We start from the raw sequence: 27,321 nt of genomic DNA on the forward strand, positions 1-27,321 counted from the left end.
TGTCTTTGCCCTTAAGTCCTTTGAGTGGATACCTAGCAATGGTATTGCTGGGTCGTATGGCAATTCTATATTCAGCTTTTTGAGGAACCGCCAAACTGCCTTCCACAGTGGTTGCACCATTTGACATTCCCACCAACAGTGGATAAGTGTGCCTCTTTCTCCGCATCCTCTCCAGCACTTGTCATTTTCTGTTTTGTTGATAATGGCCATTCTGGTGGGTGTGAGATGATATCTCATTGTGGTTTTGATTTGCATTTCTCTAATGGCCAGGGACATTGAGCATCTCTTCATGTGCCTCTTGGCCATCCGTATTTCCTCTTCTGGTAGGTGTCTGTTCAAGTCTTTTTCCCATTTTGTAATTGGGTTGGCTGTCTTTTTGTTGTTGAGTTGAACAATCTCTTTATAAATTCTGGATACTAGACCTTTATCTGATATGTCATTTCCAAATATTATCTCCCATTGTGTAGGCTGTCTTTCTACTTTCTTGATGAAGTTCTTTGATGCACAAAAGTGTTTAATTTTGAGGAGCTCCCATTTCTTTCTTTCTTTCTTCAGTGCTCTTGCTTTAGGTTTAAGGTCCATAAAACCACCTCCAGCTATTATTTATTTTTAATCCATGTTTTACTCATCTGTCCATAAGGTAGATAAAAGAAGCATCATTCACAAGGTTTTCACAGTCACGCAGTCACACTGTGAAAACTATATCATTATACAGTCATCTTCAAGGAACATGGCTACTGGAACACAGCTCTACATTTTCAGGCAGTTCCCTCCAGCCTCTCCAATATACTTTAACTAAAAAGGTGATATCTGTATAATGCTCAAGAATAACCTCCAGGATAACTTCTTAACTCTGCTTGAAATCTCTCGGCCGCTGACACTTTGTCTCATTTCTCTCTTGCCTCTCTTGGTGGACGTTTTCTCACTCCCTTGATGCTGAGTCTCAGCTCATTTTAAAATAGACTTCTCTCCCACATTGCCAGGAAGGTTTACAACCCTGGTGGTCATGTCCCACATAGAGAGGGGGAGGGCGGCGAGTTTGCTTGTTGTGTTGGCCAAGAGAGAGAGGCCACATCTGAGCCACAAGAGGTTCTCTGGGTCTCACACTTTTTTAAATCTTAGCATGTCATGACTACCCCAGAACTTACAGTCTTCTTGTCCTCTTTTTCTGTGAATCTGTGTAACTTCTCTGTTCTATAGGAATAATACTGTAATAGTAAAAAAGTAACTGATCTTTGAAATTGACAGTGGGGTCATGAGACCCCATTAAACTATGCAACATAGTTTAATCACTATAACTTTTATGTCCAATGGAATTTTTCACGATGATGACAATGTTTTATATCTTTGCTCTCCAATACTGTAGCCACCATCTATATGTGGTTACTGAGCACTTGAAATGTGGATAGTATTACCAAGGAAAAGAAGTTTTAACCTTATTTAATTTTGTTTATTTTAAATTTAAATAGTTAAATGTTGTTAGTGACCATATTGGGTAGCACATCTCCATATAAGTTCCTTCTAGTCTTATTCCTTGACTACTGGCTTTCTGTCCTGGATGACTGCCTTCCTTCTTAGAGAGATTGTCTCCTTTTTCTCCCTTACCACTCTTCTTTTCAAGACAGTACTAGAGAGATGTATAATGCGAGAGCCTAGTACAGTATTACAAACTCATAAATCTGGAGGTCATTTTCTTATCTAATATTGGATTCACCATTTGAATTGTCTCTGTTCAGGTTTTTTCTTCTGTATTTAAAGAATTTCAAAGAGATCATTCTTTCTATATGTCTTATGGAGTACAAGATCTCTTTTTTAATTAATTCATTTATTAGTTAAAAAAAATTTAACAAATGAACTACGTTAACATATATAATCAGTAATTCACAATATCATCACTTAGTTGCATATTCATCAGTTCTTAGAACATTTGCATCAATTCAGAAAAAGAAAACAAACAAAAAAATTATATGTACCATACCTCTTACCCCTCGCTTTCATTGATCACTAGCATTTCAAACTAAATTTATTTTAACATTTGTTCCCCCTATTATTTATTTTTATTCTGTATGTTCTACTCGTCTGTTGACAAGGTAGATAAAAGCAGCATCAGACACAAGGTTTTCACAATCACACAGTCACATTGTGAAAGCTATATCATTATACAATCATCCTCAAGAAACATGGCTACCAGAACACAGCTCTACATTTTCAGGCCGTTCCCTCCAGCCTCTCCATTACATCTTTTTTTTAATTTTTTTATTTTTTTATTAACGGAAAGAAAAAAAAAAGAAATTAACACAACATTTAGAAATCATACCGTTCTACATATGCACTCAGTAATTCTTAACATCATCACATAGATGCATGATCATTGTTTCTTAGTACATTTGCATCGGTTTAGAGGAACTAGCAACACAACAGAAAAAGATGTAAAATGTTAATATAAAGAAAAGAAATAAAAGTAGTAATAATAGTAAAAAACAACAACAACAAACAAACAAGCAAACAAAAACAAAAAAAACCCTATAGCTCATATGCACCTTCATTCAGTGTTTTAACATGATTACTTTACAATTAGGTATTATTGTGCTGTCCATTTTTGAGTTTTTGTATCTAGTCCTGTTGCACAGTCTGTATCCCTTCAGCTTCAATTACCCATTATCTTACCCTGTTTCTAACTCCTGCTGGACTCTGTTACCAATGACATATTTCAAGTTTATTCTCGAAGGTCCGTTCACATCAGTGGGACCATACAGTATTTGTCCTTTAGTTTTTGGCTGGACTCACTCCGCATAATATTCTCTAGGTCCATCCATGTTATTACATGGTTCATAAGTTTATCTTGTCTTAAAGCTGCATAATATTCCATCGTATGTATATACCACAGTTTGTTTAGCCATTCTTCTGTTGAAGGACATTTTGGCTGTTTCCATCTCTTTGCAATTGTAAATAACGCTGCTATAAACATTGGTATGCAAATGTCCGTTTGTGTCTTTGCCCTTAAGTCCTTTGAGTAGATACCTAGCAATGGTATTGCTGGGTCGTATGGCAATTCTATATTCAGCTTTTTGAGGAACCGCCAAACTGTCTTCCACAGTGGTTGCACCCTTTGACATTCCCACCAACAGTGGATAAGTGTGCCTCTTTCTCCACATCCTCTCCAGCACTTGTCATTTTCTGTTTTGTTGATAATGGCCATTCTGGTGGGTGTGAGATGATATCTCATTGTGGTTTTGATTTGCATTTCTCTAATGGCCAGGGACATTGAGCATCTCTTCATGTGCCTCTTGGCCATCCGTATTTCTTCTTCTGGTAGGTGTCTGTTCAAGTCTTTTTCCCATTTTGTAATTGGGTTGGCTGTCTTTTTGTTGTTGAGTTGAACAATCTCTTTATAAATTCTGGATACTAGACCTTTATCTGATATGTCATTTCCAAATATTATCTCCCATTGTGTAGGCTGTCTTTCTACTTTCTTGATGAAGTTCTTTGATGCACAAAAGTGTTTAATTTTGAGGAGCTCCCATTTATTTCTTTCTTTCTTCAGTGCTCTTGCTTTAGGTTTAAGGTCCATAAAACTGCCTCCAGTTGTAAGATTCGTAAGATACCTGCCTACATTTTCCTCTAACTGTTTTATGGTCTTAGACCTAATGTTTAGATCTTTGATCCATTTTGAGTTAATTTTTGTATAAGGTGTGAGATACGGGTCTTCTTTCATTCTTTTACTTATGGATATCCAGTTCTCTAGGCACCATTTATTGAAGAGACTGTTCTGTCCCAGGTGAGTTGGCTTGACTGCCTTATCAAAGATCAAATGTCCATAGATGAGAGGGTCTATATCTGAGCACTCTATTCGATTCCATTGGTCGATATATCTATCTTTATGCCAATACCATGCTGTTTTGACCACTGTGGCTTCATAATATGCCTTAAAGTCCGGCATCGCTAGACCTCCAGCTTCGTTTTTTTTCCTCAAGATTTTTTTAGCAATTCGGGGCAACCTGCCCTTCCAGATAAATTTGCTTATTGGTTTTTCTAATTCTGAAAAATAAGTTGTTGGGATTTTGATTGGTATTGCATTGAATCTGTAGATGAGTTTAGGTAGGATTGACATCTTAATTATATTTAGTCTTCCAACAATCCATGAACACGGTATGCCCTTCCATCTATTTAGGTCTTCTGTGATTTCTTTTAGCAGTTTTTTGTAGTTTTCTTTATATAGGTTTTTTGTCTCTTTGGTTAAATTTATTCCTAGGTATTTTATTCTTTTAGTTGCGATTGTAAATGGGATTCGTTTCTTGATTTCTGCCTCAGCTTGTTCATTACTAGTGTATAGAAAAGCTACAGATTTTTGAATGTTGATGTTGTAGCCTGCTACTTTGCTGTACTCATTTATTAGCTCTAGTAATTTTGTTGTGGATTTTTCCGTGTTTTCGACGTATAGTATCATATCGTCTGCAAACAGTGATAGTTTTACTTCTTCCTTTCCAATTTTGACGCCTTGTATTTCTTTTTCTTGCCTAATTGCTCTGGCTAGAACTTCCAACACAGTGTTGAATAATAGTGGTGATAGTGGACATCCTTGTCTTGTTCCTGATCTTAGGGGGAAAGTTTTCAATTTTTCCCCATTGAGGATGATATTAGCTGTGGGTTTTTCATATATTCCTTCTATCATTTTAAGGAAGTTCCCTTGTATTCCTATCTTTTGAAGTGTTTTCAGCAGAAAAGGATGTTGAATCTTGTCAAATGCCTTCTCTGCATCAATTGAGATGATCATGTGATTTTTCTGCTTTGATTTGTTGATATGGTGTATTACATTAATTGATTTTCTTATGTTGAACCACCCTTGCATACCTGGGATGAATCCTACTTGGTCATGATGTATAATTCTTTTAATGTGTTGTTGGATACGATTTGCTAGAATTTTATTGAGGATTTTTGCATCTGTATTCATTAGAGAGATTGGTCTGTAGTTTTCTTTTTTTGTAATATCTTTGCCTGGTTTTGGTATGAGGGTGATGTTGGCTTCATAGAATGAATTAGGTAGTTTTCCCTCCACTTCGATTATGTTGAAGAGTTTGAGGAGAGTTGGTACTAATTCTTTCTGGAATGTTTGATAGAATTCACATGTGAAGACGTCTGGTCCTGGACTTTTCTTTTTAGGGAGCTTTTGAATAACTAATTCAATCTCTTTACTTGTGATTGGTTTGTTGAGGTCGTCTATTTCTTCTTGAGTCAAAGTTGGTTGTTCATGTCTTTCCAGGAACTTGTCCATTTCATCTAAATTGTTGTATTTATTAGCGTAAAGTTGTTCATAGTATCCTGTTATTACCTCCTTTATTTCTGTGAGGTCAGTAGTTATGTCTCCTCTTCCATTTCTAATCTTATTTATTTGCATCCTCTCTCTTCTTCTTTTTGTCAATCTTGCTAAGGGCTCATCAATCTTGTTGATTTTCTCATAGAACCAAGTTCTGGTCTTATTGATTTTCTCTATTGTTTTCATGTTTTCAATTTCATTTATTTCTGCTCTAATCTTTGTTATTTCTTTCCTTTTGCTTGCTTTGGGATTAGTTTGCTGTTCTTTCTCCAGTTCTTCCAAGTGGACAGTTAATTCCTGCATTTTTGCCTTTTCTTCTTTTCTGATAAAGGCATTTAGGGCAATAAATTTCCCTCTTAGCACTCCCTTTGCTGCGTCCCATAAGTTTTGATATGTTGTGTCTTCATTTTCATTTGCCTCTAGGTATTTACTAATTTCTCTTGCAATTTCTTCTTTGACCCACTTGTTGTTTAAGAGTGTGTTGTTGAGCCTCCATGTATTTATGAATTTTCTGGCACTCCGCCTATTTTTGATTTCCAACTTCATTCCTTTATGATCCGAGAAAGTGTTGTGTATGATTTCAATCTTTTTAAATTTGTTAAGACTTGCTTTGTGACCCAGCATATGGTCTATCTTTGAGAATGATCCATGAGCACTTGAAAAAAAGGTGTATCCTGCTGTTGTGGGATGTATGTCCTATAAGTGTCTGTTAAGTCAAGCTCATTTATAGTAATATTCAGATTCTCTATTTCCTTATTGATCCTCTGTCTAGATGTTCTGTTCATTGATGAGAGTGGTGAATTGAAGTCTCCAACTATTATGGTATATGTGTCTATTTCCCTTTTCAGTGTTTGCAGTGTATTCCTCACGTATTTTGGGGCATTCTGGTTCGGTGCGTAAATATTTATGATTGTTATGTCTTCTTGCTTAATTGTTCCTTTTAATAGTATATAGTGTCCTTCTTTGTCTCTTTTAACTGTTTTACATTTGAAGTCTAATTTGTTGGATATTAGTATAGCCACTCCTGCTCTTTTCTGGTTGTTATTTGCATGAAATATCTTTTCCCAACCTTTCACTTTCAACCTATGTTTATCTTTGGGTCTAAGATGTGTTTCCTGTAGACAGCATATAGAAGGATCCTGTTTTTTAATCCATTCTGCCAGTCTATGTCTTTTGATTGGGGAATTCAGTCCATTAACATTTAGAGTTATTACTGTTTGGATAATATTTTCCTCTACCATTTTGCCTTTTGTATTATATATATCATATCTGACTTTCCTTCTTTCTACACTTTTCTCCATGTCTCTCTCTTCTGTCTTTTCGGTTCTGACTCTAGTGCTTCCTTTAGTATTTCTTGCAGAGCTGGTCTCTTGGTCACAAATTCTCTCAGTGACTTTTTGTCTGAGAATGTTTTAATTTCTCCCTCATTTTTGAAGGACAATTTTGCTGGATATAGGAGTCTTGGCTGGCGGTTTTTCTCTTTTAGTAACTTAAATATATCATCCCACTGTCTTATAGCTTCCGTGGTTTCTGCTGAGAAATCTACACATAGTCTTATTGGGTTTCCCTTGTATGTGACAGATTGTTTTTCTCTTGCTGCTTTCAAGATCCTCTCTTTCTCTTTGACCTCTGACATTCTAACTAGTAAGTGTCTTGGGGAACGCCTATTTGTGTCTAATCTCTTTAGGGTGCGCTGCACTTCTTGGATCCGTAATTTTAGGTCTTTCATAAGAGTTGGGAAATTTTCAGTGATAATTTCTTCCATTAGTTTTTCTCCTCCTTTTCCCTTCTCTTCTCCTTCTGGGACACCCACTACACGTATATTTGTACGGTTCACATTGTCCTTGAGTTCCCTGATACCTTGTTCAAATTTTTCCATTCTTTTCTGGATAGTTTCTGTTTCTTTTTGGAATTCAGATGTTTCATCCTCCAAATCACTAATTCTATCTTCTGTCTCTTTAAATCTGTCATTGTAGGTATCCATTGTTTTTTCCATCTTTTCTACTTTATCCTTCACTTCCATAAGTTCTGTGATTTGTTTTTTCAGTTTTTCTATTTCTTCTTTATGTTCAGCCCATGTCTTCTTCATGTCCTCCCTCAATTTATTGATTTCGTTTTTGAAGAGGTTTTCCATTTCTGTTCGTATATTCAGCATTAGTTGTTTCAGCTCCTGTATCTCATTTGAACTATTGGTTTGTTCGTTTGACTGGGCCATATGTTCAATTTTCTGAGCGTGATCCGTTATCTTCTGCTGGCGTCTGGGCATTTAGTCAGATTTCCCTGGGTGTTCGACCCCACAGGTTGAAAGATTTTTCTGTGCAATCTCTGGGTTCTGTTTTTCTTATCCTGCCCAGTAGGTGGCGCTCGTGGCATACGTTTGTCTACGGGTTCCACCAGTGAAAGTTGCTGTGGGTTCTTTAACTCTGGAAAATTCTCGCTGTAGGGGAGGTTCGGCAGCCGAAGCGTCTTGGAAGAGTGCCAGCCGGCCTGGGGTTCCGAATGCGGGGAGGGTCGCCAGCCGCCGCAGCACGGGAGAGCGTCCGGCCGAATTAGCTAGTCGGCCCGGGGCGCCAAGCATGGCGGGAGGGCGCCAGCTGTCGCAGCCTGGGAGAGTGCACTGTTCCCAGCCGGACAGGGGAGTCACGTGTTTGGAAGGGATCCCCCGGTCACTGTTCTCCGCAGTCTGGGGATTTCCGACCCAGCTCTCTCAGTTGGTCCGGGGGGCCTCGCGTGGTGGGGGCACCAGCCGCCTCGGCCTAAGGGGACCGCCTGTCCAATTCTATCAGCTGGCCTGGGAAGGTGGAAGGGAGGGACTCCGGTCGCTTGCCGTCCCACCCAGGAAAGCCCGTGCCCCTTGGTGATCTCACCGGAGCTGGTTCTCCCAGATAGTCAGCCGTTCCAGGATGGGGTACGCCGTTCCTTTGATCTCCCTCGTGGCTCTGGGAGCTGCTCTGTATTATCTCACTCCCCCAGTAGCTGTTCTGGAGGAGGAAAGGTGAGGGTGGCAAGGCTGTCGAGGCTGGTGGCGGAGGAGCCGGTGAAGGCGGAAGAGGGGAGAGGAGGGCGGGCGGGTCCGCTGCTGCGGGGCGTCGGCGCCGCGCGGCGGGCCGGTGGACAAAAGGGGAGAGGAGGGCGGGCGGGTCCGCTGCTCTCCATTACATCTTGAATAATAAGATGATATCTACTTAATGTGTAAGAATAAGCTCCAGGATAACCTCTCCACTCTGTTTGTAATCTCTCAGCCATTGACACTTTGTCTCATTTCACTCTTCCTCCTTTTGGTCGAGAAGGTTTTCTCAATCCTTTGATGCTGAGTCTCACTCAGCTCATTCTAGGATTTCTCTCCAATGTTGCCAGGAAGGTCCACACCCCTGGAATCATGTCCCACGTAGACAGGGGGAGGGTGGTGAGTTTGCTTGTTGTGTTGGCTGGAGAGAGAGGCCACATCTGAGCAACAAAAGAGGCTCTCTTGGGGGTGACTCTTAGGCCTAAATTTTAAGTAGACTTGACCTATCCTGTGTGGGGTTAAGTTTCATATAAACAAACCCCAAGACTGGAGGCTCAGCCTATAGCTTTGGTTGTCCACACCGCTTGTGAGAATACCAAGAATTCAACTTGGGGAAGTTGAATTGGTCCCCGTTCTCACCATTCCCTGAAGGGGACTTTGCAAATACTTTTCCACTCACTGATTGGATCACTTTGGGATTCATCGGGGCATCACTCTGGACAAACCAACAAAATCTCATGTCCTACCTGAGATTCCAAGTACTTATAGTGTTCAATCAAGCTGTGTCTACATAAGTTATATTAGGAAATGCACTGGTCAAAATATAAATTTTATACCAATTAAACATTTTTTGCTTTTGTCTCACACATAAGGTGAGATTTTAAAATATTAATTAGCATCTATTTTCAGCACCCTGCAGTAATGACATTCCTTTGTTCTTCCTCATGCAAAAACATTTTTAAAATTTGTACATTTGGTCACTATTATTATACACTCTAGGCATTCCTAGATTATACCATCTCAATCTTTAACGTCTATCTTTCTTTCTGATTTCATTTATGCTCCCAACCCTCCTCCATCTACCATTCTCACATGCAGCTTCATTCAGTGTTTTAATGTAATTGTATTATAGTTAGGTAGTATTGTGCTGTCCATTTCTGAGTTTTTATATTCAGTCCTGTTGCACAGTCTGTATCCCTTCAGCTCTAATACAAGATCATTTTGGTAATTTTCCTTTCTGTTTCAAAGAACTCATACTGACAAGGTTTGGATGTACAAACTCCCAATTTCATTTTGTGTAAATTTGGATCTAATCATCCCATTTAATGCTCTAAATTTTTGGTTTCATGGCCTCTTTTATTAAGAAACCTCTGAGTTTAGACATGGTGTAATATGACAAGTCATATCTTGGTGATTTTTTTTTTTTAATTTCAAAACACCATTTTAAAATTTATTTTATACTTTTTATTTTTACTCCTCCCTTCTCCCCTTATTTCTAGTCATCTCCTATAGATGATAATATACAATTTGTCTTTATGTATATTACTTGTTTCACTGGGTATGTTTTCAAGGTTCTTCCATTTTAGTGATTTTTGCTGTTTATTTCTAATAACACACACAACACCTTTTAGGGAATACCTGAAAAAGACTATACATGGATCCTGCTAAAGTAACTTATGGAACATCTTTTCCCTTTTTGAGTCCTTATGTATATTTCATTTTGCTTTTCTAAAAGAAAGTAAAACAGTTGAGAGACAGACCAGAGGCAAGCTCCTCCACCTCTCAGTGTCCTCATAATATAAATAAAAGGTCTCCCCTATAGGGTTGTTGTGAGTATTGAATTAGACAGTTGGAAGAGTACTGGTATGATAGGTATATTAAAAAAAAATTGTTTTTTTTCTGTCCAATTCTTCTTTTGACTTTAAATTGAAGGGATTCATAAAAGATCAGAGGTAAAAGGAACCGGCAAAATTAGTTTCCATTTACAGAGGAGTTTACAGAGGAGGAGCCTGACCATATATAGCCCACTGAGGTCAAGTGGCTGATGAGTGACCTGATAACACTCAACCTGGCTCTCCTGGCTTTGATTCCATGCAAGGAGTAAGCATCATGCCTCTTGCTGCAGGTGCTGCATGCTCAGCCTGGCTTGGTCTGCCCTTTGTCAGTCCTTTTTGAGAAAAGAAGAGGAGGGTAGAAACAGCCATATCTATACATATTTATATAAATATTTGTAAATATGTTCTCCATACATCTCTTGTAATGAATATAAGTGCATCCATTTCCAGAGAGCAGAAAGCCGCAAGCAAAATGCACCCTTCCTCATTAAGCCTGACTGGAGTTGGTCCTTCTTAGGATTCTTTCCATCAAAAATACTGAAAAGTTCTCACAGTGACCTCTAATCATCTGTGGTATGCCCATGGTCTGTTAGTGTGGACCTTCTCTCCCACTTCTTACCACAGATTGCTTGTGAATGACATCATAATATCATGGCAACTTAAGGTGAGAAGAATTGAAAGCAACAATTGGCAGAAAAATCATCTTTGTGTTCTAGCTCTGGCGGTGGCTACATATCCTTTAGAAGTCATTGCATTTGTAAAATGAGAACACATCTCCTTTTCTTCTCCCTTGGGAATCATGGGAAAAGTGATTATGAAAAAATACTGTGAGTTTTAAGAGATAATGGTAGAGTATAATCTTAAGGGATCGTTCTGTTTATTGGAAATTAATACGCCTTTGCTGTCCTTTTTGCCTAAGCCACTTTTCAGTATGAATTTATTTAGACATTTATACAAAAGAAAAGAGTGGAACCTAGGCAGTTATCTTTATAATAGAGAAAATATTTACTTAAATATTTAATCATAACAGTTTGCATGCTCATAGCTCTTCATGGCTTGTTTGTGTTCTCTGGAATATTGTGGCTTTAGCTAAGGGGATAACAGTAAGTTAATTTATATACATAGATATGTTTTTAGAATTCCTATTCATCCTTAATTTTTTAATCATCCTTTCATATTTTTATTTTGCTAGCAGGTAGGATTCATCCAGATAAATTGAGTGGGATAATTTTTTAACAGGTGTTTACTTTGTATTTTATTCATGAGAAAATAACTTTTTTTGAGTATATAAAGAATTTCTAAAAATTTTGCTTTGAATTTTTGCCAGTTAGTGGTTTTATGTGGTATATTTTCATCGTGTTTGAAATTTATCCAAGTCTGCTTGCTGATACCAAAGTATTGGAAAATGTTTTCTAAGGAGAATAAAATGCTATATTATAAAGGGATCTTAGATGTTATTTGATGCCCTGCAAAGCTATTTCCTTCCTGGAAAGAAAGAACAGGAGAAATGTTCTTTACTTGGTAGATAAATTCTCTTTATCTACCTTAGCTATTCTCCCAGCGTGTACCCTGGAGAAAGGGGACTTTGCGTTTGTTTCCTCTGTTAAGATATGCTAGACCATCACCGGATTGTAAAGTGCATCACCTTTTCTTCCACTTAATTGGGTAAAATATGAACTGGTCCTATATGTGCATTTGGATTCATTTTGAGGGGCAGTACTGATCTGATTTCATGGAAATAATACTAGATATGGAAAGTTAGGGGACAGATCCTCTACCTTAGAGGGTAAGAATCTTGAGCAATTAAATACTTAGTTTTTGAGCCTTATTTTTGCTCTTACATAAGGAAACTGTAAATTAGGTAATATATAGAAGACTGTTAGAGCTAGACTTGATTTTAGAGGAATACTGTGGATTCTACCATTCACTTATTACTTATCTTGCATAGGGATCATGGCCCAAGTAGCAATGTCTACCCTGCCTGTTGAAGATGAGGAGTCTTCGGAGAGCAGGATGGTGGTGACGTTCCTCATGTCTGCTCTTGAGTCAATGGTGAGACAGCCTTACAATTATATAAGATGTTCATTCCATAGTTGGATAGGACTGGGCTTGTGCTTAAAACATAATTTTATATTTGTTTTGCTGTTTTAATAAGAATTCTTTTTTTTTTTTCTTGGAAAATACGTAGATTGAAGTCTATCTTTTTTTTTAATTTTTAAATTTATTTATGAAGCATAACCACATACAAACATTCTTACCATATGATCATTCCATTTTTGTTATATAATACATAACTCACAATATCATCACATATTCTTATATTCATCATCATAATCATTTCTTAGAACATTTGCATCAATTCAGAAAAAGAAATAAAAAGAAAACCAAAAAATTCATACATACCATATCCTTCCTTTCATTGATCACTAGCATTTCAATCTACTAAATTTATTTTTACATTTGTTTCCCCTATTATTTATTTATTTTCAATCCGTATGTTTTACTCATCTGTCGATAAGGTAGATAAAAGGAGCATCAGACAAAGTTTTCACAATCACACAGTCACATTGTGAAAGCTATATCATTATACAATCATCTTCAAGAAACATGGCTACTGGAACACAGCTTTGCATTTTCAGGCAGTTCCCTCCAGCCTTTCCATTACACCTTAACTAAAAAGGTGATATCTATTTAATGCATAAGAATAACTTCTGGGATAACCTCTCAACTCTTTGGAATCTCTCAGCCATTCACACTTTATTTTGTCTCATTTCACTTTTCCCCCTTTTGGTGGAGAAGGTTTTCTCCCTCCCTTGATGCTGAGTCCCAGCTCATTCTAGGATTTCTGTCCCACATTGCCAGGAAGGTCCACACCCCTGGGAGTCATGTCCCATGTAGACATGGGGAGGGCAGTGAGTTTGCTTGTTGTGTTGGCTGAGAGAGAGAGGCCACATCTGAGCAACAAAAGAGGTTCTCTTGGGGGTGATTATTAGGCCTAATTTTAAGTAGACTTAGCTTATCCTTTGCTGGTTAAGTTTCAAATGAATGAACCCCAAGATTGGAGGCTCAACCTATTGCTTTGGTTGTCCCCACTGCTTGTCAGAAAGTCAGTCATTTTATTACAATTGTTTGAGAATGTTCTTAACTTATCTATGTTTAAGTATTTTACATTTAATTTCAATTTTTAATTTGCTGATATCTTAAGCAATCACTTATTTTATAAGTGTTAACTTTGAATTATATGTAATATTTGATGTTTACTGAGAATAGGAGTTTGTACATTACAGTGTTTTATTTACTATATCTTTATAAAGAAAAGGATCAGAATTTTGGGGCACAAGTACATAATTCCTATTTTATATATATTTCCTATTTTATTCTGCTTTTAAAGAATGCGTCCACAATTGTCCTTACTCTGCCACTTTTTACTAAATTATGTAGTGTTAGTTCTTTAAAAAAAACTTACCTTATACATAATTATAGTGAAATAGTCTTATTTTCTTGCTGTAGTTTCATATTTGTTTTACTATGATGATGGTAGTAAGTTTGTTTATGATGTTTTTCTGGACATAGAGATAGAAACACACAGCATTTAAGCTCACATTTTGGAAGTATTAGGTTTAGGTGTTGGCACGTTGAAATGAAATAGTCTAAGCAGGAGGAGGGTATGTGCTTCCTTTGTCTTTTAAGTGGTTGACCAGTTTTCATAGCAGTTTAACTTCACAGATCTCAGTATGACATAATAATTCTTTTTTGCTGTCCCCTTTTTTCTGTTGAAAAATTAATTTTTAAAAATTATCTAATGGAAGAAATTTTTAAATTGTTAGTGGTTGTATCCTATTATTTTCTGAATGTCACTTATTTCTACCCTGTAAACAAAAAACTGGCAAAACTTTGTGACTCTTATTTAATATTTAGAGATAAATACTACTCTGGAATCACAGATAATTTTTTAAAATCATCTTTACGTAGGGTATCGCAGCATCTCACAAGACTTGGGTCAGTCTGTTCTTCAGAACGTTTTTATTGCTTTCTCTCTTTTCTTTGACAAAGTCAATTCATTATTCTCAGCCTTTGTTCCTCTTTGTGAGCAGGAATAAGTGTATCTCTTCTTATGTTCCTAGTTGCATATTGCAAAGTTTAATTACAGTTCTGTAAGATACTGAGTTCTTGACTGGCTTGTCAGAGTGCTAAAGAAACCAAGGGTAGTTTCATCTTTCCCTTTGCTCGTAGATATCTTTGAGCAAATCCTTGGACAGTATACAAACCTTGGCTTTCTGTTTCGCAAATACTGCCTTTGGTGCAGGGTTGTCCAACTAAGAGTATGGATAGTGCAGCAAGAATGCATCCTCATTTATCACAAGGTAGGCAAATAATAGTTCCTTACACGTGAGCCACCATAGTACATATCATATGAGTTAATGTCACAAAGTAATAGCATACCATTAATCTTCATCCTGGGGACTCTTATTGGCCATCTCTAAGTCAGAAGTTCTCTACTGTGGCTTTATTATAATTCAGAAGATTTCTGATCATCTCAGTTGGTGTAAAATTATTGTAAGGTTACTTTCTTAAGTACTACTATCCAAAAGTAATTTTTCGTTTAGAGTGGTAATTGTACAAATAGAAAACAGAGGAAAGTTACATATTTCAACAAATGATACTGAGGAAATAGACTTTTTGGCCAAAAAAAAGATTCAATATAGAGCCTTAATTTCTGTGCCAAGTTAAACTTTTAAACTTTAGATAAATAAAATTAAATTATGAAAACAAATTTTTAAAAACTAGAACAATATACGATTATGTATATAATTTTGTAAGAACTTTTCTGTGCTTAGCCATTAGAGTGCTTTTGTGGATCAATAGAAAGTACAGTAGAAGAATGGACAAAGGAGATGATAATGTATGAGCAGAAATCTAATGTACAATACACTTTAATTTTAATATCAGCCAGTGGAATATTGATTATGATAACTAGGATCCACTTTTAAAATATTTCTAAGAGAGATACAGAATAACATTTGCTGGGATTTTGTGAATTAGCTTTTCATAGAGTGCAAATGGGATTATCAACTGACATTCTTAGAAAGCAGTTTGAAGTAGGTTTTAAAAACATACGTTTTAAGAGCCGTGAACAAATTTACATTTTTAAATGTTGTTTGATGTCTCTGACTCTTCTGAGAAACTAATTTGAGATGCACATAAATATTTTGTTCTCAGATTATCATTACAATATTACTTTTAGGAGGGATAATTGGCAACGTTTTCAATAATAGCACTAAGTGAATTATTATATATCCATAAAACAGAATATTACATATTTACCTTACTTTTTAAAAGATTATGTAATCTCATCAGATTATACTCAGTGAACTTTGAATAAGTAATAGACTCACCTAAATATGATTCCACTTCTGTATACATAGGGAAATGCATCTGGAGGTGGAAGTATGCAGTGAAAGTTGTGTAGGTCTCAAATCTCCCTTTCAAGACTGATGCACTCATTCCGCTGTTTCCAGAAGTGTTAGAACCACCTTGCCCAAGGTCTGACTTCTACTCTCGGGAGGGCTATCCAAGCTCTAGAGCTCTTCTGATGCACCTCGTCAGAGGAATCTTGCTCTCTGCTTAATTCTGCTTCCCCCATACCTCACAGTTCTTGTTCCTGAGAGTACTCCCCAGTAAGCCTGCATGCAAATCTTGGCATCTGTCTTTTTGGGTTATCTGACTTGTAGATTATAAGACATTTCTGCCTTTTTTCCTTATAAATTCTGTATTTTCTTCTCTTTAGAATCAGGGGTAAAAACCATTTAGAAAGAAGAGTACCTTCAAAAAAATAACAGCTCTGTTCTATGTATGATAACTGAAGCAAGACTAGAAACTAGGGACTTTACTTGAATTCTAGATTATGTATCAACATAGGCTGAGTGTTAGGTTTATTATTCATCCAGCAGAAATAATACTTTTAAACGTCTGTCTATAACCTAACGTTTTCTATTTGTATTTTAGTGTAAAGAACTGGCTAAATCCAAAGCAGAAGTGGCCTGCATTGCAGTATATGAAACAGACGTGTTCGTTGTTGGAACTGAGAGAGGACGTGCTTTTGTCAATACCCGGAAGGATTTTCAGAAAGATTTTGTAAAATACTGTAAGCTTTATATTTCACAAATTTTAAACCTAAATATTTGTGGGTAAGACATGTCTTATTTTCTTCTAAGGCAAAATGAAATTTGTATTAGAAAAGAGCCCAAGTGAACTACTAAGTTGGTAATAATAGGGGTAAATACTGACCCATTTAAGAAAAATGGTAAATGTTTATTGTGCTGTGCCTCTTGCTTGGCATTCCTCTGGATTGGTTGGAACACTTTTAGAGAGAAGGTAGAGAAATTTAGGATTGATTAAAAATTCTTTTTTTATGTTCTTGGTCTTTAGTGTAATGAAAACTAGTCTCTATCTGTGGAAGTAAGTTTGTTCAAGCATTATGCATAATGAAACAGGTCTCCCATGCTCCCTCAGTGAAAAGAATTGTTAGTCTTCTGTGGGTATTGTGATCTCCTAGTTGGGATCATTAGTGAGCTTATTTGACCTTGGAACAAATGCAGTAGAGAAGTTTGCTATAGGTTGTTAAATACCTATGGCCTTTCATGGTGTGGCAATTTTTTAATCTGTCTTTAATCTAACATGTCTATAGATTTTATACTAAATAAATAACTTAATAAAATACCATTTTTTAATATGGAAAGGTAAGATAAAAGGGTGGAAGTGTCTTAGGACAATATATTTGAATAACTTAATAAAATAGCATTTTTTAATATGGAAAGGGAAAATAAAGGGTGAGAGTGTAGTAGGATCGTGTATTTGTGTGTAAGAGCTAACATTAAATTTCCATTGTCAAGTTAGATCCAGTTTATGATAAATCGGGTAGATCATGAAATGAATACAAATAATTTTGTGAATTCGTTACTTTCAATTCCCAATAGTATTTTTTAATCTTTCTCTCCTCCCAACCTTTTTAAGCTTTATGGTAACAATACATTTTTAAATTATTATCAATATTTCTTAAAATTTTGAGAAATTTCAAGGCCTTGATTATGCTTATATATTCAAATTTATACTGATAACATTGTTTAGTTTATGTGACTATCAGCTGCCATCTATCCCTTGAATACTATAATCCCACTGGCAGCTGTGTTTACCTTCCCTTTCCCTACGCTGCCTTGCTTATATGGTTCTCTACTGGTTAGAATTAAGCATTTGGGGAATTGTCCACATATGCAAATTGGAGTCCCTGCCTATTGGTATTTATACTGTCTTTTCCTTACCAATAATTTGATGCCATGGGCAATAACCTTTGGATATAATTCTTCAAATACTTATTATTGTTCCTATATATTATTTTATAAATAAGGAGCAATAGTGGTCCTCTGAAACTAATCAGTAGGTTTATAAGTCAGTTTTGAAAATTCCTTGGAATTCTTGGGGAGTATTATCATCGCTTTTCAGGGATTTAGAAGAGCTCTGTCCAACAGAAATATAATTTGAGTTAAATCTAATATTTGTATAGTTGTGACATTGAAGAAAAATAAGAGTAAAATTCATTTTAGTAATATTTTAAGCCCAATATATAAAAAATATCATTTCAATATGTAATCAGTATAAAAATTATAAATGATAATTGGCATACCTTTTCTTTTTGCAATGAGTCTTCAAAATCCGTTGTCTCCATTGTGTACTATACTCTGATGACACATCTTAATTTGAACTGGCCATGTTTCAAGTGATTATCAGCCACATGGGTATCATGGCAATTATATTGGACTGTGCAATCCTAGATTGTTTTGTGTAGGGACCGTCATCCCACATGCAAATTACTCTTAAGGTTCCTTTTTTAAAATAAACTCAGAACTGCTAGTTGCTTATTTATACTTTGTAGACTTTTTAGCTTCTAGTTATACTTATTCAGAGGTGATTATCTTTTCCTATTACTTCCATTTAGTTTATTTCTGCCTTCTAGAATTTTACCAAAAATATTTCCCCCATTTATCCTTTCTATTTTTATACCAAATCATGTATGTTGTTAGAGTATAGGAAAAATATTCATACTAAATGCCAAATATTAAGATATTGAGAATAGGCCTTTCATATTACTAATGATTTTTCAGGTGTTGAAGAAGAAGAAAAGGCTGCTGAGATGCATAAAATGAAATCTACAACTCAGACAAATCGGATGAGTGTAGATGCTGTGGAAATCGAGACACTGAGAAAAACAGTTGAGGACTATTTCTGCTTTTGCTATGGTAATGCAGTACATTTTAATTATCTAAAAGGTGCACAATGTATAGCTCAGTTTTCTAAAGGATAAGTCACATAATTGATTTAAACAATCATATAGTACATTTTCACAAATTAAATGGATTGGTTCCTAAATATTGAGTTAACGTGAGATAAATAAACCTTATTTTCCATTTCCATTTTGGTGAAACCCAGAAGCAAATATAGCTATTAAAACTATTTATTTATTTGTAATACAATTTTATTGAGACTAGAACTGTTAATTTTTTATGAGCGCCAGTCTCTCATTCCCTTCAGAACTACCTTTTGTTAATTTAATAATATATATATATATGGTGCAACAGAGCTCTTTTAAGAAAATAGTTAAAAGTGGAGGATATAGATTATACTGTCAGGGTTACAGGCAAAATTCAATTTTGTATAATTGGATTTCTAGCATCTGTAAGGCTTTAATGCTCCATGCACAGACAGACAGGCTAATAGAATACACCCATTTGTGAATGTAAATTATGTTTACCTCACAGTTTTCATTAAGAATATTGACCAAGAATTGCTCAGCATTTAATGGTGATAGTTGGATTTGTCAGGCTTCCTATTCTGAGGCAGAATTGTATATGATAAAAGTGTGATTATATAGGTTGGGACCTAGTATAATTGAGAACAGTGAGAGATCAACCATTTTTTCCTCTCCTTTTAGGTTTTTTTTTTTTTTTAACTATTTAAACTTTTATTCTCTTTTTTTGGTAACTTTTTTTTATTTTATAGTATAACATTTATACAAAGCAAAGAAATAAAAAAGCAATAGTTCTCAAAGCACTGTTCAAAAAGTGGTTACAGGATAGATCCCAGAGTTTGTCATGGGCTACCATACGATCCTCTCATATTTTTCCTTCTAGCTGCCCCAGAATGTAGGAGCCTAGAGGACTTAAATACTTTATCATACAATAACTTTTTTTTCCTTCTTTTTTTGTGTACAGTAACATACATACAAAAAAGGTATAAATTTCCAAGCACAGTGTCACAATTAGTGGTAGAACATGTTTCAGGCTTTGACATGGATTACAATTTCACAATTCTAGGTTTTTACTTATAGCAGCTGTAAAATACTGGAGACTAAAAGAGATATCAATTTAATGATTCAGCATTCATATTCATTTGTTAAGTCTTATATTCTATGTATAATTATGCCATCACCTTTCATCTTTCCATACCTCTCATTGGGGTTGGTTGGGCTATGGCAGTTCTAAATTTTTGATATTGGAAGGCTCTGTCACTAATATGGAGTAGGGAGATGGAACTATCTGATGTTCTAGAGAGGCTGGGCTAGGTTTCAGGACTTATCTGGACCAGGGACCCATCTGGAGGTAGTAGGTTTCTGGAAAGTTACTCTAGTGCCTGGAATCCTTATGGATTCTTATACCCTAGGTGTTCTTAGGATTGGCTGGAATGGTCCTGGTTGGGGGTTGGCAGTTATGATAGGTAGCAAGGTCTACCTGAAGCTTGTGTAAGAGCAACCTCCAGAGTAGCCTCTCGACTCTGTTTGAAGTCTCTGCCGCTGATACTTTATTAATTACACTTCTTTTTCCCATTTGGCCAGGATGTAATTGTTGATCCCACGATGCCAGGTCTGGATTCATCCCTGGGAGTCCTCTCCCATGTCTCCAGGGAGACTTTCACTCCTGGATGTCGTGTCCCATGTAGCAGGGAGGGCAATGATTTCACTTGCAGAGTTGGGTTTAGAGAGACTAAGGCCACATCTGAGCAATAAGAGAGGTCCTCCAGAAGTAACTTTTTTTTTTTTCCTTTATTTGGAGAAGTTGTGGGTTACAGAACCATCATGTACAAAATACAGGATTCCCATATACCACCTTATCAGAAGTAGCTCTTAGGCATGACTATAAGTAGTCTAAGCTTCTATGCGACCTACATAAGCTTCACAGGACTAAACCTCATGATCGAGGGCATGGCCTATTGATATGGGTGTCCCTAAGGTTTGACCAGTATCAGGGAATTCCCTGATGATAAGGTTTAATAGTTCCATAATCTTTTCTCCGCTCCCTCAAGGTACTTTGCCAATACTTTTTGATTATCTGGTTAATATACTCTAGTATGTTTCCAGGCATTACAATAATCTATACAGGATTAAAGGACCTCTTTCTTATTCTGTGCTCTCTGTGTTTCAGTTGTTCAAATGAGCTGTACAGATGTGTTGAATTAGACTATGCACCACAGAAAATTTCAGTTCTGGATCAAATTCTTTCTTCCAGTGGTCTCAAAGAGTATGTGTGGTTCTAAAATATAGACACTGTCTTTTTTACCCCTGTGTTCTGAATTACTTTAACCCCAACCTGTTCAGTTTCATTTTTATCTCTAAATACCAGGTTATATATATAAAACAGCCTCTCAAAACCCAGAAATAATAATCACCACTCTGGACTTAATGTGTCTGCTCTAAAAGCTTACAATTTAGGCCCCCGTTTTCTTTTCTTTTTTTTTTCATGCTCTTCATCATGATTATTTCTTGAAACATTTGCATCTATTCAGAAAAAGAAATAAAAAGAAAAAAAATTCATACATGCCATTACCCCCACCCCTCCCCCTCACTGATCACCAGCATTTCACTCTAAATTTATTTTAACATTTGTTCCCCCTATTATTCATCTTGATTCCATATGTTTTACTCATCTGCTGATAAGGTAGATAAAAGGAGCATCAGCACAAGGTTTTCACAGTCACAGAGGCACGTTGTAAAAGCTATATCATTATACAATCATCTTCAAGAAACATGGCTACTGCAACACAGCTCCACATTTTCAGGCAGTTCCCTCCAGCCTCTCCACTACATCTTGACTAACAAGATAATATCTATTTAATGCGTAAGAATAACCTCCAGGATAACCTCTCAACTCTGTAATCTTTCAGCCATTGACACTTTGTCTCATTTTACTCTTCCCCCTTTTGGTCGAGAAGGTTTTCTCAATCCCTTGATGCTGAGTCTTAGCTCATTCTGGGATCTCTGTCCCACGATGCCAGGAAGGTCCACACCCCTGGGGGTCGTGTCCCACGTAGACAGGGGGAGGGTGGTGAGTTTGCTTGCTGTGTTGGTTAGAGAGAGAGGCCACATCTGAGCAACAAAATAGACTCTAAGGCCTAATTTTAAGTAAGCTTGACCTATCCTTTGTGGGGTTAAGTTTTATATGAACAAGCTCCAAGACTGGGGACTCAGCCTGTAGCTTTGATTGTCTGTACTGCTTGCGAGAATATCAAGAATTCAACTTGGGGAAGTTGAATTTTCCCCTTTCTCACCATTCCCTGAAGGGGACTTGGCAAATACTTTTTTATTCACTGTTCAAATCACTCTGGAATTTATCTGGTAGGCCCCTGTTTTCTTAATAAGCATTAACTAAAGTGACCATACCATTGTTGTTTTTTTGTTTCTGCCTTATTTTGTCTCTACAAATGCCCCACATGTTCATTCACATCACTGCATGCCTCACACAGCATTGTTCCTTTTTGTAGCAGCACAGCCTTCGTTCACAAGTATACACCATCGTTCACCATTCTACTTCTCTGTCAGTGCATCCTTCAGGCACTTGAATTCATCGGGCATCATGTAGTTATGTAGGTTTTTAAAAAAACTATTTTATACTTTTCATTTGGGCTCCTTGGTTCAGTTCATGGTTTTGAACTTTTGCTAGCATGGAAATAGGCCCCGGTAGTATTTCGTAGTAGTTGTGAAATCAGATATTACCAGAAGGCCTGAATGCCATTAAGACTTGATAACCTAATGATGATTTAGTTTTAAATTTTACTACTATGTACTAAAGTGTCTACTCTTTTTACTTCCTCCCACCTAGGAAAAGCTTTAGGCAAATCAACAGTGGTACCTGTTCCATACGAGAAGATGCTAAGAGACCAATCGGCTGTGGTAGTGCAGGGGCTTCCTGAAGGAGTTGCCTTTAAACACCCTGAGAATTATGATCTTGCAACCCTGAAATGGATTTTGGAGAACAAAGCTGGGATTTCATTCATCATTAAGAGGTGAAATACTTTCTCCTTTCCTACCCACCAAAAGTTTATTTGTATAAAGTTTAGTAGTTAGCTTATTTTCACATTTTGAAAATTCTTGTTTGGATGTAGAAATCAACTTTGCTTTACAATGATTTTGTTTTCTGTATTCATATGTAATTTTTTGTTTTCTTATAATGCAGACCTTTCCTGGAGCCAAAGAAGCACTTAGGTAAGTGATTGCTTTGATTACTTGGTAGCTGGCTGGTGTTTTGTCAGGTTTAAATACATTTAATGTATTAAAATGTATAATACATTTATACATTTTATATATTATTAAAAATAATAAATTTAATACATTCAATGATTTCTTTTTTAAAAATAATACATTTTGGGGTGAAGTGCTATGATGTTTCTAGAAATCAGTGAAAAGTTTATTGAACTAAAAAGGTAGAGACTTGGTTTTTGTTTCCATCTCTGATACTTTGTGATGTATACAAGGTTTTGTTTGTAATCCGTAAGAATATATATTGGCTCTGTTCTCATTTCCCAGAGTTATAAGTATGATGTAATTTACCGAATGTTTATTGGACACCAATCACAGGCAAGATATTACCAGGTAAAGGATTTGGACAGGAGAGGAGATACGTAACTGTGTATAAGTATTAACACTTAAGTACTGATAGTTTATTGGGAGAGATAAGAAAAGTCTATAAAATGACCATGACAAGAGCAAGCATACATATATAAACATAGTACATAAAAATGTTCAATGTACAGAAAAGTACCATGGAAGTTCATTGGAAGGAAGATTTGTTTTTGGTTATTCATGAGGAAGAAGGATTAAGATGGGCCCTTGAAGAATTAAGATTTCAGCAAGTTGATCCTTTTGGGAAGGCTTTCTGTTCATTTGACGGTGAATAAATCATATTCAGAAGACTGATACCCTTTAGAGGCAAGTTTGTGTGAGGCCTTTGAAAGTAAATAACCAGAATTATTGGCAACCTCTTAACCGTGAAAGATTGTGAATGAGAGGACAAAAGATTTTACACACAGACACCTTTTTTTTTTTTAAGCATTCTTTGCTTTATTCTTACCATGATGAAGAGAGTAAATTTTTAGCAGCTTTATTGAGGTATAATTGATATACCATAAAATGACTTGTTTTAAGTGTACTATTTAATGATTTTTTAGTAAATTTACAGTTTTACAGCCATCACTGCAAACACCCTTTCAGAACATTTTCATCCTCTCATCTCTGGCATTTTACAAATATTACATAAATGAAATATACAATATATATCCTTTTCAGATTGGCTTTTTTTCACTCTGCACAATTTCCTTGATGTTCATTCAGATTGTTGATTATATCAATAGTTCATTCCTTTTCATTGCTGAAGAGTAAGTATTCCACTATATGTCTATAGCATCTTGTGTTTATCCATTTACCAGATTATGGGCAATTCTACTTTTGGTTGTTATGAATAATGCTCTGTGACCATATATGTACAAGCTTTTGTCTAGACATGTTTTCATTTCTTTTGGGAGTAAAATTGCTGAGTCATAGTATATATTTATGTTTAACTATTAAGAAACTGTCAGGCTGTATTCCAAAAGAGCTGTACCATTTTATGTTCCCATCAGCAGTGTAGGTTTGAGGATTCTAGGTTTTCCACATCCTACCAACACTTGTTATTGTCTTGCATTTTTTTTTAACAGCTTTATTGTAATGCAATTTATATAATATAAAGTTATCTATTTAAAGTATATAATTCAATGATTTTTACTCTGTTTACTGAATTGTGCAATCATCATAATTTAATTTTAGAACATAATCATTATCCTCAAAAGAACCTTCTACCCTTTAGCCGTCACCCTCCCCCCGCCTTCTGCAAGACATAGGCAACCACTAATCTACTTTATATCTCTAGATTTACCTTTACTGAACATTTCATATAAATGGAATCTTATAATATGTGGTTTTTTGCATCTGGCTTCTTTCAGCATGTTTTTGAGGTTTGTCAAGGTTGTATGTATCAAAATTTCATTCCTTTTTATTGCTGAATTATTATCCATTGCATGGATGTACCACATTTTGTTTATCCATTCATCAGTTGTGGACATTTACATTGTTTCTGTTTCATTGGTTATTATGAATCATGAACATTACTATTTACTATTACTTGAGACTGGAATTGCTGGGTCGCATGGTAACTCTATGTTTAACTTTTTGAGAAACTACCTGACTTTTTATAAGTGATCACACCATTAGAATTCAGTCAGCAGTGTATCAGCGTTCTGGTTTCTCCACATCCTTGTTAGTCTTTGTTATTTTCTGTCTTTTTTATTTAGCCATCCTGATGGGTGTAAAGTGGTATCTTTATGGTTTTGATTTGCATTTCCTTAATTGACTAATAATGTTGAATATCTTTTTAAGTTCTTATTGTTCATTTGTTGATTTCCTTTGGAAAAAAATGTCCTTTCAGATCCTTTCCTCGTTTAAAAATTTTTTTCTTTTTTGTCTTTTTCTTGTTGAATTGCATTCTGGATATTAGTCTCCCTTATCAGATTATATGATTTATACATATTTTCTTCAATTTTGTGAGTTGTCTCTTCACTTTTAAAAATGCATATTTTTATTGAAATATCTTCACACACCATACAGTCTATCCAAATAGACAATCAGTGACTCACAGTATATCATCACATAGTTGTGTATTCATCAGCATGATCATTTTTAGAATATTTGCATCACTCCAGAAAAAGAAATAATAAGAAAACCTCCAAACTTCCTATACCCCTTACCCCTCCCTTGCATTAACTACTTGTAGTGCAATCTACCCACTTTTTTTTTTTTAACCTTATCCGCACCCCCACCCCCCATTATTTATTTATCTTTTTTGTCCTTATTTTTTTACTCATCTGTCCATACCCTGGATAAAGAGTACAAGGTTTTCACAATCAGCCACAAGGTTTTCACAATAACATGGTCACATTGTATATGCTGTATCATTATGTGGTCATCGTCAAGGTTGAAGGCTACTGGAGTACAGTTCAGCAGTTTCAGGTACTTCCCGCTAGCCACTCCATACACCGTAAACTAAAAAGGAATATTCTATATAATGCATAAGAATAACCTCCAGGATAACTTCTTGCCTCTGTTTGAAATTACTCAGCCACTGACGCTTTATTTTGTCTCCTTTCTGTCTTCCCCTTCTTGGTTAAGAAGACTTTCTTAATCTGATGATGTTGGGTCCCAGCTCATCTCCAGGAGTTCTGTCCCATGTTGCCAGGGAGATTTATACCTCATGTCCTACACAGGGGGAGGGCAGTGAGTTTAGCCACCGAGTTGGTTGAGAGAGGGCACATCTGAGCAACAAAAGAGGTTCTCTGGGGGTGACTCTTAAGCAGAATTATAAGCAGGCTTAGCTTCTCCTTTGTGAGAATAAGTTTCATAGGGCATGGCCCAAGATCGAGGGCTCAGCCTGTGGATTATCAAGTTCCCACTACTTGTGAGTTTATCAGGAATTCCCCAGGTGAGGAAGTTGAATATTTCCCTCTTTCTCCCTAGTCCACCAAGAAGGCTTTGCAAACACCTTTTTATGTTCTGCTCAAATCACTCTGGGGATGTAGTGGGACATCACACTAACCTGTACAAACCAAGATCTCATTCCTTATTCAAGATACCATGTAATTAAATGGTATTCCAATAAACTGACCATACAAGTTAAATTAGATAATGCGCTCCCCCAAATATAAATTTTGCACCAAATAAACATCTCTTCCTTTGGCCTCACATACAAGTTAAAGTTTTAAAATATAGACCATATCATCCTTTACCCTGTATTCCGATCTACCCCAGTCCTATACATAACAGCTTTATTCATATCTCTAGTCAAGTCTGATCACTTTTTCAACTTTTTTTTAACAGTTGCTGAATGGGGGTAATGGTGATTTTTATAGCTTCAGAGTTCTCACTCTGAATCTCAAGTGTCATGTAAAAATACCCAAACTTCTAGGGAGTAACCAGGTTATACACAAATAACTCAGCACCTCAGAATTTAGAAATAACAGAACTCTGGTTTTTGATGAGGTTTTCCATGTCTGTTTGTATATTCTGACTTGTTTCAACTCTTGTGTCTCATTTGAGCTGTTGGTTTGTTCCTTTGACTGGGCCATATCTTCAATTTTCCTGGTGTGATTTGTTATTGTTTGCTGGCGTCTTGACATTTAATTACCTTAATTAGTTTATTCTGGAGATTGCTTTCACTTCTCTTACCTAGGGTTTTCTTGCTGGATGAATTTGTTGTCTGTCTGTTCTTTGACATTCCGTTCAGCTTTTTCTGGACCTCTAGCTTAGGTTTTGTTTAACAGAGGATAATTTTTTGGTTCTTGTTTTCTTGTTTCTTGCCCTGCTTGTATGGTGCCTCCCTACCCCCGCCCCCACTCCCCTTAGGAGGGTCTACATAGCTAATATAGACTCCAGCCAGGTTTTCCTGTACTAAACTGGACTCCTACCGGGGGAAGGAGTTACCTGCGTCAGTTTTCCCTGAGGGTGAGACCCAGCAGGTTAAAAGAGTTTCCTGTGAAGTCTCTGGGCTCTGTTTTTCTTATCCTGCCCAGTATGTGGCGCTTGTCTGCCTGCGGTTCCACCAGCATAAAATGATGCTGCACCTTTAGCTTTGGAAGACTTTCCTTGCTTTGGGCTTAGTGGAGACAGAGAAGAGGTTGTAGACTGGTTTTAATGGTTTCAAATTACCAAGCTCTGGGGTCTGAATTCCTTGAGGGAGGGATTCCACCTGAGTTGGGCTTCACCCCTCCCCTGGGGTAGGCACAGGCTGAGACAAGCCCTGCCTGAAAGAAGCTTG

At 36.4% G+C, this 27,321-nt stretch overlaps 1 protein-coding gene across 10 annotated transcripts in view; it reads left to right on the top strand.

Annotated features, from left to right (window-relative positions):
- The window catches only part of GTF2I (general transcription factor IIi), a 126,130-nt gene that overhangs the window by 24,124 nt on the left and 74,685 nt on the right, over positions 1–27,321 (top strand). For 4 of the 10 annotated variants that reach the window (XM_077140989.1, XM_077140990.1, XM_077140991.1 and 1 more), the window contains exons 1-6: positions 10,524–10,983; positions 12,105–12,208; positions 16,163–16,301; positions 18,316–18,450; positions 22,303–22,486; positions 22,657–22,685. In XM_077140989.1, the coding sequence (XP_076997104.1) occupies positions 10,956–10,983; positions 12,105–12,208; positions 16,163–16,301; positions 18,316–18,450; positions 22,303–22,486; positions 22,657–22,685 (619 nt within the window). In that variant the 5' untranslated portion in view covers positions 10,524–10,955. Of the gene's footprint in view, positions 1–10,520; positions 10,984–12,104; positions 12,209–16,162; positions 16,302–18,315; positions 18,451–22,302; positions 22,487–22,656; positions 22,686–27,321 lie in introns of those variants that run through there. The other 6 variants (XM_077140984.1, XM_077140986.1, XM_077140988.1 and 3 more) reach the window with 5 other exon arrangements.

Source organism: Tamandua tetradactyla, chromosome 23 (genome assembly GCF_023851605.1).
Source record: "Tamandua tetradactyla isolate mTamTet1 chromosome 23, mTamTet1.pri, whole genome shotgun sequence".
NCBI classification, from domain to species: domain Eukaryota; kingdom Metazoa; phylum Chordata; class Mammalia; order Pilosa; family Myrmecophagidae; genus Tamandua; species Tamandua tetradactyla.